Genomic DNA, 15256 nt, shown 5'->3' on the forward strand with positions numbered 1-15256 from the left:
AGGAACCCTGGATCTCATGATTAAGAAGATCCAGTGTAGGGGAGTGATCGATGCTATGAAATGGGTGGTGAGCATAAAACATGGAGGCCCCCACGTTGAGAGATTATGAATGTGCCCCACAGCTATTCGGCGCTGAAAATTTGTCATATTCTCACCGTTTCTCGCCCATTACTGGTCAAACTTCACTTCCTCAGCGTGTATTGATTCATTTTATATACAAAGAAATGCGTGGAAATATCGCTTTAACCTTAATATATTCATAATTGGTTAACTGCCAAGGGCACTGTAAATACCCTTTACCCTTTTATCATGGCTGTCAGCCACTTCCCACGCGGATACATAAATTCATACACTCAATTCACGATCCCATAAGTCATCCTCATCATTCACTGTGGACTTTTTACTATTGTTGAGGAGCATTAATGCTTTGTTTGTATTCCCCTTGATTCTCTATGGAGGTCTTTATCTTTTCTTGAGGGTAGGGCTGTTGCCACAGTCTTTTGGTTTGAAATAATACAATGCGAAAGGACAGATATCTGTAGAGAAGGCAATGGATCCTTGTTTGGACTGGGGAGCCTCAAACTCATGCGAGCGATGATTTGGATGGAGGATAGCCAGCCATCAAAAGAGAGGTAACGAAATTTGAATGCTTTTTATCTTGCTTTTTGATGATCTGGTTTCTTTGTGGGGTTTTTTGGATTCAGGCATGAGATTGTGTAGTAGATCTAAGGAAAATACTGAAGCCATGAGGGGAAGAGAATTCGTGCTTCTTGCTGGGTTTTATGAGTTATTATTGTTGGTGTGCCCAATTGTTGGAGTAACGGATCCTGGAGACTTAGCAGTTTTGAATGCCTTCAAGAAGGGAATGAAGAATGCAGAGTTGCTGCAATGGCCTGATGGTGGCACGGATCCCTGTGGGCAGAAGTGGCAATATATCTATTGCTCAGGGCCCAGAGTGGCCCAGATTCAGGTCCAGAAAGTTGGGCTGGAAGGTACTCTGCCTTCCAATTTCAACCAACTCACAGAACTGTATAACATTGGGCTACAGAGGAACAAGTTCTCAGGAGCATTACCCACTTTCAATGGGCTAGCAAAACTGCGATATGCCTATCTGGGCACGAACAATTTCGATGCTATTCCAGCAGATTTTTTTGTGGGCTTGACGAGTCTGGAGTTCCTGTCCTTGGAATACAATAATCTGAATGCAACACATGGATGGAGTCTTCCCTCGGACCTTCAAGGGTCAGCTAACCTGAATAGCTTGTATTTGTCTCAGTGTAACCTTGTTGGGCCTATACCGGATTTTCTAGGGCAGATGGCTTCTTTATCGATCCTGGAATTGGCCTACAATAGTCTCACAGGACCCATTCCCTCGTCTTTCAATGGGTCTGGGCTGCAGACTTTTCAGCTCAATAACCAGGCTGCGCCTTCCCTGTCAGGTCCAATTGATGTGGTGGGCACAATGCAGTCTTTGAAACAGTTGTGGTTGCATGGAAACAACTTCAATGGAACTATTCCTCCTTCTCTCGGCGATTGTGTTTCTTTGACAGAAATCAAGCTCAATGGCAATGAACTAGTTGGGCCAATCCCATCCAACCTCACAAATTTGCAGCTCACAAATCTCACCCTGGATAGTAACAAGCTTTCTGGACCAATTCCTGACTTGAAGCTTCCTCCGGGTGGCTTCACCTACTCTGGGAATTCTTTCTGCGAATCTGTGCCCGGGCTTTCCTGTGCACCAGCGGTAACTGTTCTTTTGGATTTCTTAGCCTCCCTGAATTATCCAATTGATCTAGCAGGATCCTGGACTGGAAACGACCCATGTAGTTCCTGGATAGGTATCGGATGCAGCACTGGTACAGTTTCTGTTATCAATTTACCCAATAGGAATCTCAATGGAAATATATCTCCTTCTCTTGTCAATTTGCCTTCACTTAAAATTATCAAGTTGGGTGGCAATAAGCTCTCTGGTACAATTCCATCGACTCTAACCCGATTGAAGTCTTTGAGTACTTTAGATTTGAGCCATAATAACTTGAGTCCCCCTGTTCCAAAATTCTCTGGACAAGTCCGAGTGCTTACTGCTGGGAATCCTCTGATTGACAAGTCATCAGCACTTCCTCCTGTCAGCCCTTCCGTGCCACCACCTTCTGGGAGTCCTCCATCACCACCTTCTGGGAGTCCTCCATCAGCACCACCTTCTGGGAGTCCTCCATCACCACCTTCAAATGGATCTAGCGCTCCCGTGCCCTCTGCAAATGGTTCTACACCAAGCAATCCGGTCTCCCCAGCATCCCCAGCACCACCTAGTGGGAGCAGTGCAGGATCCAATGCAAACAGTACTAACTCAAATGCTCCTACAAAGCAATTTGATGGGATTAAAGGAAAATCTTCTCGAATCTCAACGGCAACTATTGTTGGATCCGTGGCTGCAGCTGTTCTGCTATTATTTCTTGTCCCTGCTGCATTCTGCTTATACAAGAAAAAGGCACGCGGACACGAACAAGGTGAAGAACCTAGCCCTCTTGTCGTTGATGCAAGAGACCCATCAAATGGTTCAAATTCACTGGTGAAAATTCTAGTGGCCAATAATAATGCTAATGGAGGAAACAGTCTGAGTGATACACAGAGTACAAGCAGTGGACCTAGTGAGGTTCATATAACGGAAGCTGGAAATATGATTATATCAGTACAAGTTCTGAGGCATGTAACCAGGAATTTCAGCCCCGAAAATGAGCTTGGAAGAGGTGGGTTTGGGGTTGTATACAAGGGGCAGCTAGATGATGGCACTATAATTGCAGTTAAAAGGATGGAGGCGGCAGTTGTAAGTAACAAGGGTTTGGCGGAGTTCCAGTCAGAAATAGCGGTTTTGTCAAAAGTTAGGCATAGGCACCTAGTTGCCTTGTTGGGTTACTGCATCGAAGGCAATGAAAGGCTTTTGGTATATGAGTACATGCCAAAGGGTGCTCTTAGCAGGCATATATTTGATTGGGCCACGAATGGGCTGGAACCAATTTCATGGAAGAGACGCCTCAGTATAGCTCTGGATGTTGCGCGAGGAATGGAGTATCTGCATAACCTGGCCCACAGAAGCTTTATTCATAGAGACCTTAAACCATCTAATATACTTCTTGGTGATGATTTTCGGGCAAAGGTTTCAGATTTTGGATTGGTGAAGTTGGCACCAGAGGGTAAATACTCTGTGGAGACCAAATTAGCTGGCACTTTTGGATATCTAGCACCCGAATATGCAGGTAATTAAGCAACTTTTTCTGTTCCCCCAGAATATTTATCTGTGAAATTGTGTACATTCTTAATTGAGTATTTAGAGAGGCTAGAATGGTACATCTGTGGCTATGCCATATATATTACATTCAGAACATTCTTACTGTGTATCTAGAGCATCAAATAGAAACGAAATCTTTTCAGTCTAGCGATATTTATCTGGGAGAACTGGGTAATTAAGAACGTTTTTTAAGTCTGCATAGAAGGATCATCAGGTTGAGGAATTGACTTGGGAAATACTTGGTTTTAGGGTTTTGGAACAGGTATAGGTTGTTACAGTAGAGAGAATAAAAACTGACTTCTAATGTTTGCGAATTTTTTGTATTGTGTCAGTTACTGGGCGAATCACCACGAAAGCAGATGTATATAGCTTTGGTGTTGTGTTGATGGAGCTTATTACTGGAAGGAGGGCACTCGATGAGAATGAACCTGAGGAAAGCGTGCATTTGGTATCATGGTTTCGCCGAATGAATTCGGACAAAGAATCTTTAATGAGGGCAATAGATGGAATTCTGGAAGTTACAGATGAAACTTTTGAAAGTATTTGCACTGTTGCTGAACTAGCAGGTCATTGCACTGCACGAGAACCATTTCAACGGCCTGATATGGGCCATGCTGTCAATGTTTTGGCACCTTTGGTTGAGAAATGGAAGCCCAAAGATTTAGATAATGATGATTCTGGGGGAATTGATTTTGAGATGAGTCTCCCTCAGGCTCTGAAGAAATGGCAAGCATTCGAGGACAAAAGTGCAAGTGGATTGGATGATAGCCAAGGAAGTCTTCCAACACGTCCAACTGGGTTTGCTGATTCATTCACATCTTCTGATGGACGCTGAAACTACATGGAAAGAACTTGGATCCAAACAATTGATAAATCTGTAGAAATACCTGTACAGGACAATATGAGGTATTCTGTCTGTTATGTCTGCATTGTCTATTGTTTTTCTCGAACCCCTACTTCTATGTTAGCAGCGGATGTGCATGGATCCTTTTGAGTTCTATGTTTATGAAAATATGAACAAGATAAGGAGGCTATTTTCAGCCTGAACAGTTTGAACTCTATCTTGTGCCTCCAATTCTCTTTTGAGAAAATTTGCTGTCATCGAGTCCCTTAGCCAAGTGAAATATTTGGCTTCGTTTTGAAGCTAGATGTTGTTCAAGGCTGGAGGTTTTAGTGAAGTGAGACTGTTCATGTATGAGAAGTTGGGTTGAATATTTGGGTGCAGACCATTTTGGTTTCTGCGTTTTGATGTCAGAATAGAGTAGACAGTAGAGTATTTATTATCTAGAGGGATGATTTGATCTGTGTCCACCCAGCAGTTACATAAAGTTATTGCCTGAGCAAATGTGAATGTGTGGGTTGGCAGATGAGCTACCAGTTTGCGTCTGTTATTTTTAGGCAAGTATTTAAGGAGGTCTGAAAGGTGTGAAACACTGAATTAATTTTGAAGGCAATCCAAATTCTTCCATCAGCGGTTTTGTCAAGTATAGTCTAGCAAAATCCATTAGTTGCAGGGAAGTGTGTCGGCCATACTTTTATGCAATTTGAGATGGGAAGAGGTCTATTTACTGTATTGCAGTGGGCAGACACAAAAATATTGTAAGCAGCAAGTGCAGCTCTCCAAAGCACAGTGAAAATGTGGGTGTCTAATAAACATTGAGTTATGGTTGAGCCCTGAGCTTCCCAGCTCGAAATAAATCAACGAGACTCTATTGCTTGTTTACTATGCCTAATAAAGCACAGAGTTATAATCAAGCCATGAGTTTTCCTAGCTTAAAATAAAGTTAAAAAGAAGTTAGCATGTTGAAAATTAAGGAGATTATACTATTTATTGTATGTTAGAAATACATTCAGTCCAGACTGTTGGACGAGAGGATAACTTTGCATGGAAAAGTTTGAAGGAATTCCTTTATTCCCTGAGGCTCATTGCATTGTATTTCTCTGGCAATGTATGCCATCAGGTTGTGTGGTGGGCTTAGAATGTGTACATTTTAGCTACTATATGAACTAATAAAATGATATTAGAGTTGGGTGGGTGAGTTTGAGGGGATTTGTATCAGCAGGCTGGAAATACAAATGTTTTTCTGACCAAGTGTCTACTTTTATAATCCTTTCTGTTTGCAAGGTTGTTTTCCTAGAAGGCCATTTGTGAGGGAATTCTCACTAAGGACCATCTATGTAAATTTTATTGTTTTATGTGATGACTATCTCTGAGATCTCTGCGTACATCCAAGCCTACAAGTAAGTAAAGTGTTCATTCATTCTATGATGAAAGCAAAAAAAAATGCTGGTATAGTTTTGCCATATACAAACACCGCTTTCCTGGTTGGATATTTCATATCTCATTAACATGACTACTACGACCACTATCTCACCGAGCATGGGACTATTCATTACTGCAATCACCAACTCTTTGGTTCACTCATTCACTACTGCAGTTATCAACTATGTTTCTCACTCTAAGTGTTTTTTTTTTTTGTTTTTTTCCTCTCTATATACACTCTTTATTTTAATGAATAGTACTGCCACTATGCTGTGAACCACTGTAACTACCTTCCTTTTTTCCTCTCTCGCATGAATTTTTTTACCTTCTCAGTCAAGGTGAAAAGTAAGGATTTATACTAATAATGAAAACTCTAGATCACAAAAAGACTTTAAAGCAATAACTCTTTATATATAAATCCATGATTATGTTCACTGAAAAAATATGTATGTTTTGAGGAATTGAATGATGTACTTTAACTGAACTGCATGGCAATAAAAATAATATGATAAACATTGAATTGGTTGGATGTAAGGAAAACACAATTAAAGGTTGGGAGGTGAAGACTTGAATAAGGCATTTATTTATTTTCTTCTTTGAAACTAGTATATACATCTAATTGAAGAATTGAATATTTGAACTTTAACTAGCTATATAACAATACAAATAATCTGACAGATATTATAACTAGTGGGATGTAAACCAAACATAATTACTGGAAGCGTGGATGGTAAAGACAAAAATAGCAAATTATGTATTTCCAACAGGAAAAAGATATTAGTATGCTTGGATGGTATAGATATATGAGGAAATTATGTAATATTCTTTTTCCAACATGAAAAAAATCAATATATTGAAAGTTACGTTATATTCAGTGTTTATGCTAAGGCAAAAAGCATCGTTGACTACCCCATAGGATCTTACCATTGGATCGGAATGTGCTACTCAATAAAAAAAGACATCAATAACTACAGAAAATAGCCTCATCTACCTTGACCTTGGAATGTAAAAGTAATTACATATCTGGAATTAGAGTTACATCTTAATAAACACAAAAGTAATACCTCAAATGGATCCAAAACTTATACTTGACAAAATGAGCTAACATGATCAAATTAAAACATTCAATAAAATCTCAAAAAAAATGAAAAGGAGGTGTGATAGTGGAAAAGTCCTTGTATCTTTATCGTCCTTCCCTCTAATGGTACCATAACTTTGAATAGTATAGTAACTCTTTGTATTATGCTCATAGAAGATATGAGAGAAAGATACCAAGTGGAAACTTCACCTCATAGCTGAGATATGTTCTATCACTATTTCGAGACGTACATTTTCCAAGGAGGACTTACAATTTAATTTGTAACTTTGAGTTAGGAATGTCCATAGATTTGAAGATTTCCCACGTTCCCTTGATTGTAATTCTTAAGAGTGCTACCAATGCTGATGACTCAACCCAATTATTAGAATTTTTGTGAGACCTAATGAAAAAGTGATGAAGTGAAAAGATTTGAAATAAAGACATCCCCTTGCTTTGCATTTCCTAGGATTATCTTGAGAAGCACTTTAAAGAATCCCCATGGGAAAGATTCATCAATCACTAAGGAATCAATTTGGCATTGGGTCATCTCCTTAATGTTGTCTTTGCATTCCTCAAAGTAAAATTGCACTTTTATAATACTTGTTTAGGAGTAAAGGTGATATTTTGAGAGATTATCTCATTCCTTAAGTAGTAAGTGGTCCAACTAACAAAAATGGGAGAATCTCTAAATTCATTTACTTTTGACCCTTGAACCAAGTTTTGAAAGCTGCCAACAAAGAGCAAGTGGTCCAACTAACAAAAATGGAAGAATCTCTAAATTCATTTACTTTTGACCCTTGAATCAAGTTTTGAAAGCTGCCAACAAAGAGTCCCCTTCCCATGTACGTGCTCCATTCAACAATATTGTAGAATTTGTCTATATCCCCTTGGAAAAATGACTTCCAACTAATAGATGAGCAATGTTCAACTCATGATATTTGTACAACATGCATATGCTAGGCCTCTCTTTGGTCCTCTTTGGTAATATATTCCAAGTGGGCACCATGTTCAAGAGATCTAACCAAAAGAATAATTGAGCCTTCATTACACCTTTGAGATTCCATATTGATTGCCACAACTATTCTTTTTCAAATCTAACATTATTTGCAAACAAAGAAGGATACCCAAAGAAGTTCATCCTCTCCTATCTTTAGCATAATAGCATTATTTATATGAAGTCCATTCTTACGCCTAGAACACTACCAATCCCAACTCTTTTGTTGACTTCCATAATTGTTGTTTAAGGAATAGCTTGAACAAATGATGAAACGTTACCAAAGGGGTTGATATTCAAACCATGAAGATGTTCTCGAAGGTCTAATTCAAACTTTCACTTTGCCACCACTCACAAATCTCTACCCACTCTCAACTTCTTGATATCTACAATCATCCCAACCAACAAGGATGTTATTAGAAGGAAGGTTTCAACTAGAGTTTTGCACACTATTCAACAATTTTGTTGCATTTTTAGTTCCTTATTCATAACTTTCAAGCTCATAATTTTATGCTACAATCCTTCTCCCTTGAAGAACCTCTATAGGCTCTTAGATGTTATATATGTCCAAATAAATAGATGTTCTTAAGTTCCCATCCGCAAGTTTCTTAGGTTTGGAGAGTCTTGACCAATTGATCTATGCTACATCATCTCTTTCCTTTTCTCCCTCTCCATAGAAAATCAAATATTTTTCTTCCTTGTCCTTTTATAATTCCTAACACACACACATGCTTTGGAATATTGGGTTTACCTTTAACAATAAATTTTATAAAGGTTCTCCCCCCTAACCCCCAAAAAATGATAATTTATTGCACCAGACCTCCATTGTATTTTTTGTCTTAGTATATAACAATATCAATCATGAAATCATACTCATCATTTTTAAGATTGAAACCAAGTTATTTTATCCCCTTTTAAAACAAAATCTCTAGAGAATGATTTTGAGAACTTTGCATTGATCCTCTAGAATCAAATGTAGCACAAAGATGAATTTTGTACATTTATTTGCATGCATGTTGCCTTCATATATGTCCCTAGAATCTCTTGATTTTTCTTGCAATATTAATTGTACCATTTCTAAACAGTGCATCATTTACAAAAAGCAAATGGGTTAGTATATGCCATCTTCCCATTTTTATACCCTCTATGCCTCTTCTTACTCTTAAGTATACAAAAAACCTAATTAAGACATCTACAACAAAAGGAAAAATAGTGGAGACAAGAGACAACACTATCTAAGTCCTCTAAGTGGCTTGAACAAGGTTGTTACTAAGCCATCCATAATAATGGAAAAGGATGTTGAGATCAAGCACCCCTTTATCTAATTGATTGAAGGAAGGTTACAATCCACTTGAATTAACATTGATGTGATATATAAACTTGACATTGTGGTATTCCTTAATAGTTGATGCAAAATATTCATTGCAAGATAGACCACAATTTAATTATGGAAAACACATAAACATAACAGAGTATGGAAATGATAATTGTTAATTTTAGGTATGTTCTATGCTTAGTGCAATTTATTTCAATTTTCACAGTTAGCTCCATATCTTCTCCAGATTAGCAATCACATCAATATTAAAGTAAACTGCAGATAGAACATAAACATAAATCGCAGAAGACAAGACAATATCGGAGCCCTGTTAAGATTCTTGATGGCCAGTTTAATTAGATCTTTCTCTACACTAGAAAGACGTATTGTTTCTGAAGTTGATTCTAGATCTCTTGAGAAAGATATAGACCCAGAAAATGAGACAGTCGAAAATCCTGAGAGTTGGAATACTCCCACTCTTCATACCACTAATGTATATAAGACCCCTCTTTCTAATATCTTTCAGAAAATGATGCTCTTAAAAGAAGTAGAGTTGAAGATTAAAATATCTGGTCCTTCTGTTCAAATAGTTTCTCTTTCCTTATTTACAAATGAAGAAATCAAAAAATTTAGACAATAAGCAAACGAAAAAAAATATTCCTATTTACATTTTGGAGGTATAAGGATAGATTTAGCCCCCTCATTCAGGCATGGTTTAAATACTCCTTGCATTGCTGAAGTCTTTAATACTAAACACCAAAATTATGATCATGCTAGAATAGGTACCATTGTTGGTAACCTATCTATTGGTTGTCAATATGGAACGATCTTTCCAGACTACTCTATTAGTCTTACAGATCCTCATCTGAAAGATTTCTAGAAACTTATGGTAGGAGTCCAAGGATTGTAGATGGTTGATAATAGTGAATTCCTATCTACAATGATCCAAACATCTTTCCAGTTAACCAATACTGTACATCCGAAACTGAAACAACCAGTGCTTAAAGATTGTGTGTCAGTAGGTCTGAACAATGCTCAAGTTGAAGGTGTGTCATATGATTCTATAGGTTTATTAAATGACTGGTATTTTCAATACAAGTATTTAGCAGATGAAAAGAAACCAGGAAGTTTGACACGAAGAGCTTCGTTACAAGATGGCAAAATTAGAATTCTCCAAGAAAAGCCTTCTGTCCAGCATCCTATTATTCATCTGCGAAAATATGCATTACCAGTTGCTGATCCTACAAAATCTTCATCTCAAATAGCCAGCACTTCTAGTCATCCTGTACTATCTTCTAATGAACTGTATATACTTGAAGTCAAGCCTTTTCTTGCTATAAATAAAATGTTTCGAATTTCTATTTCGCAAATATCCCCAATTGAGGAATGGCAATTCGCCAATCGCCGTTTTGTGAAAGGAGGAAAATGGTCCCCAAAGACTAAATTTTGTACTACATCATCATCTTCAAGGCAACCTCCAACGCATGGATTGTGCTCCCTTAATTGAACACAATTCCTCAAATACAAATGATCTAGATCAAGTGTATCAAATTGGTAATTATCTTACTACATGGTGTTCCTATGCTGAAGACGCCATAAATGATCTAGGTGCACAAAATGAACTCATTTTAGCAAATCTTAAGCTTTTGCATGATGAACAACAAGAAGAAAGAGCTGAGAAAGAAGCTAGGATGCAGAAGAAAGAACGAAGAAGAAAAGCAAAAGCATCTCAGAGTTCAAAATTCACTATAGATATGTCAACCCCAAATTTCTGGGATCAAGAAGAAACAGAAGCTAGCACTTCTGAAACATCTTTCAAACCATTGAAAATAGAATCTGTTTCAGAAAAACCTAGAAAAACAAAAGCAGAAATTGTAACTCTTGAAAATGCAGCTTCTAAGTTTCCATCTTTCATTATGCCATCAATCCAGAAAGCAAACTTTGTAAAAGAAGTCCAAAAATATCCTAGGATAGAAGAAGATCTATTTTCTTCTAATTCTAGTGGTTATATTTTAGATCTGGACAAATTCACAAACCTAGTTGAATCAATTAGAATATGGATCGAAGCTTTATATTAGATGCAAGTAACTACAAAGCTCGATAATATATCCATATTTGTTCTAGCAGAAAAGAGAATGGCAGAGATAGTTTATGACTGGTGGATTGGACCACCCGAGTCAGAACGACAAGTAGTAGTTGCAGCAGGACTCTCTACTTTAGAAGTACTACTGGAAACACAGTGTGTCCCTGAGTCAGTTGATGAGAAAAAGCAAATCATTACAGATCTTGCTAGAATGGAATTGAAAGATTTAAAATATCTTGAATTGTTTGGTCAGGACTTTATGACCAAAGTATGCAAAGCAAATCTTTCAAATGATTCAGTTCAAAAAATTTCTTTTTTATCAAAGTTGCCAGGAAATCTAGGAGATCTGATCTCTAAAGATATTGAAATCCAAAATAAAACAATTGATCAGATTTATTGGGTAGATCTCTTATTTTGGTGTCACGAGAAGGTTAAATATCTCTGTTGGCAAAAACAAGCACATGATATTACTCCCAGTGCTAATGTTTGCCATGCTGCTTTGCCTTGGACACCATTTAAGAAAAAGAAAAAGCATAAAAGGTATGGAAAATTCAAGGCCAAGAAAATTGTAAATCCAAAAAGACCTTTTAAAAATTTCAGATTCCTGAAGAAAAGGAAACAACCGAGAACCAAAAATAATTGTTGTTTCATATGTAAGCAAGAAGGACACTATGCCCGTGCATGTCCAAAGAGTACATCTGGTAAATTAAAAGCTTGTATAGATATTGAAGAATTTTGCGATGATTGGTCTGTTGTAAATTCACAAGAAGACCCATCAAATATATATATGTTGACTGATGCTTCTTTTTCTGAAGACGAAGAATTAATCAATTCTGTACAAAAAATGAATATTTTCTATCACTGTTCTACTGATGAATTTTCAGTTGAAGAAGAAGAAGGACTTCACTATAGTGAAGAATTTGAGACTAACACGGATAGTTCGGTAACCAGTGAAACATAATCTTTATGTTGGTCTCCATAGCTAGAGCAAGACAAAGGAAAGCAAGCAATACTTGTTCTACCACAAGTAAACTCTTTTTGTCCATATAAGAAAAATATTGGACAGACATCTTCAGTGCCCATTCTTGAATTTGATCTAGCAGCAGATCAGAGTTTTTTAAATAAAATGGTGAAAACCAATAATTTTTTGTATATACCCGTCTTTGTGCAAGTCAAAAACAGTTGGGAAGAACTTGATGCATTCATCAACATGGGTGGATCAAACAATCTCGCCAGGTCTTCTCTGTTTAAAGGATTATGGAAACCACTCCAAAATATCCTGATTTCAGAAACAGTCGGAGGTACAGTTAATATTACCCACTATGTAGATAATGTTTCTTTAAAAGTAGGTGGGAAGATTGTAAATATATCTGCTATACAACATTATGACCCATCAGCAAGTCTATTTTTGGGTATGCTGTTTATAAACTCAGTCTTGCCAGTAACAATTAGTGAAGATAAAGTTATCTTCAATTTCAAAAAGCAAGCAGTTTTTGTTCCAAGATTAAAATTTGCAGATTCAGAAATCCAAAGAGAAAGCCAAAAGAAAACAAGTTCCAGAAAACCAAAGAATGACTCAAAGAATTGGCAAGAAGTACTGCAAATCTATGAGGCCAAAGAAACTTTGAAAACAAAGCAGAAAGCAGTTATTGATCCACAATGGTCTCAAGATCAAATTTCTATGTATGAAATATTACTCAAAAGCTACTCTGACGATCCTCAGAAGTTTTGGGAAAAGGAAAGCCCAAGACAGGAAATTGTTACAATGCACGACAATGGAGTAAAGGGTAAGCTTATTCCTTGTACTCCTTCAGATGAGAAGGAAATCAAAAAACAAATTTCTGAATTTTAAGTCAGAATTCGATTGAACCCAGTGTTTCTCACTATTCATGTTTGCATTTTTAGTTCGAAATCATTCTGAAATTGTCAGAGGAAAAGCAAGGATGGTAATAAATTATAAGCCATTAAATGCCATCACTCAAAGTTTTCATTATCCCTTGCCCCGTCAAGAAGTAATCATGCAGAAAATTCAGAAGAGTAAAATCCTCAGTAAATTCAACATGAAGTCTAGTTATTACCTTATTCAAATTGAAGAAGTAGACAGACACAAAACAACATTCACATGCCTTGTAGGATTTTATCAATAAAAGGTTGTTGCATTTAGCTTAAAGAACGCACTTGCTTTCTTCCAGAAAATAATGGATTTTATATTTGGTAAGTATGATTTCATCATTACTTACATTGATGACATTTTGATTCATAGTCCTAATTTACAGGGACATTTGGCTCATTTAGAAATATTTCTACAAGAAATTAAGAGTCATGGAATTGTCCTCTCAGAAACGAAAATGGTATTATTCCAAGATAATATTGACTTTTTTGGAATTCATGTAGTAGATGGACATATACAAATGCAGCCTCATGTTCTTACAAAGCTCGCTAAGTTCCCTGATGAGCTTAAAGATACAAAAATGATTCAAAGATTTTTGGGAGTATTAAATGACATCCATAAATATATCCCTAGGTTATCAGAAAAGACTGCTCCTATCAAAAGACATCTAAAATTAGGATGGTCTAGTCAAGCAACAAAAGCAGTTAAAAATCTCAAAGCAGAATGTCAATCTCTTCCAAAATTTCAGCCCCTAGGAGATGGATTACTCATATTACAAACCGATGCATCAGATGAATTTTGGGCAGCTGTTCTTTTTGAAAAGAAGGAGGAAAGTAAAGAAGAAGAACTATGCACCTATGCATCAGGAGAATTTCTTTCTAGTTAGAAAAATTATTTTGCTGCTCAAAAAGAAACTCTTGCGATATTCAATGGCATCCAAAAATTTGAATTATATCTTGCACCAAGAAAATTCTTGATTAGAACTGACTCAATGAATTTTAAATATTTCTTGTCAGCAAAATTATCAAGACAAATGGCAAGAGGAAGATTATTGACATGGCAAATTTGGTTTCAGCAATACGATTTTGATGTAGAGTGGATTCCTAGAAATTCTAATTATCTTGCAGATGCTCTTACCAGGGATATGAACAAAGCTCACAGAGTCAGCCGCAGCAAGAAAGAAGTCACAGGAAGTATATTTGATATTCCAGATCAACGAGATAGTTTTGCTACTTTGGCACAGAGATTCAAAATTCTGGAGAAACATGTTGAAGATCTCTCTCTTGAAATTAAAAAGATAGTTGGGCTCAGGCTTAGAAGGAACCAGTGGATTCAAAAATGTCAAGCCTAGCAATCGAAGAATATTGGTACTCTTCTTGGTTTGGACCCTGAATTGGTTAAAATATACTCTTTACAAAATTTGAAAATCAAGCTATATTTCAGAACTCTTGATGATCTATGGTCCATACAATATACACAATCTATGATTTGGGTTTTACAGATTTTAAATTATTATCAAATGATTGGTTGTATTGATTTTGCACTAGAAATCTTTACAAGTGCTAAGATGATGGACCTCGTTGATATTAACATCAAAGAGGAAGTTGGAAAGTTTTTACAGTCCTTAAGAATCGCAGATTTATTTGAGGAAATGGAAGCATCATTTTTGCAAAGACTAGATGCATACTATATGCACTTAGATACTTTCCCTCAGTATGAAATCTTTGAACCATTTGCAGATTGGGAAATCAAGGAAGGATATTGCAGAAAGAGAAAGATTGAAAGAACATCTCAATGTGTAGAAAGAACTCTGCAGTACATCAAAATATTTTCAACACCATGGGATTTTCAAAGTCCAAAAATAAGAAATGCTATTGATCCAAATCCTTTTTCACAAGCTTTTGATAATCAGTTCTCAGAAAGTTCAGCCTTCGCAGAAAACACAGAAGATGTAAATAGAGTCTTGGGATGGTTAAAAGAATTCCCGATGCAAAAGTTGGTAGAAAAAATCCACAACATTAAAAAATAAATAGAATTGTAAGGGAAGCATCCTGTTTTAAAGTTTTCAATGAACCAAAAAGCATTAATTACAGTGGGAATAATCTCAGGAAATTGGATAGCAGACACTATAGGCTTAATCAACCTGTTATTATTTGCCAGGGTTTGCACTGCGTTCAATTTTGAGTCTGGATGGCAAGAAAAAGAAAGAATTAGTGATAACTACAAAATCTGGGTACAACATACAATAGAAACAACAACCAATATGTTCCAGATATTCAAATGGGAATTATTGGATGGAATAGAGCTATCAGTACAACAGATGACAACCTTCTCGACAGCTCATAA

General features: G+C 36.7%; 1 protein-coding gene across 1 annotated transcript; it reads left to right on the forward strand.

Moving 5' to 3' along the window:
- The first annotated feature begins 363 nt into the window (after positions 1-363).
- LOC149219065 (receptor protein kinase TMK1-like) lies at positions 364-5009 on the forward strand. Its single transcript, XM_089384245.1, has 2 exons — positions 364-3254; positions 3619-5009. Exons 1-2 carry the CDS (start codon positions 647-649, stop codon positions 4119-4121), a joined length of 3111 nt encoding a protein of 1036 aa, XP_089240371.1. The 5' UTR covers positions 364-646; the 3' UTR covers positions 4122-5009.
- The last annotated feature ends 10247 nt before the right edge of the window (positions 5010-15256 follow it).

This window comes from Pinus tabuliformis, chromosome Q, assembly GCF_031772625.1.
Source record: "Pinus tabuliformis cultivar Carrire ecotype Pingquan chromosome Q, CPIR1, whole genome shotgun sequence".
In the NCBI taxonomy this organism is placed as follows: Eukaryota; Viridiplantae; Streptophyta; class Pinopsida; order Pinales; family Pinaceae; genus Pinus; species Pinus tabuliformis.

Coding starts and splice junctions, on each gene's coding strand:
- LOC149219065 (XM_089384245.1), top strand. CDS start 647: ATGCTTTTTATCTTGCTTTTTGATGATCTGGTTTCTTTGTGGGGTTTT. Junction 3,255..3,618: donor TCTAGCACCCGAATATGCAG/GTAATTAAGCAA, acceptor GTATTGTGTCAG/TTACTGGGCGAATCACCACG.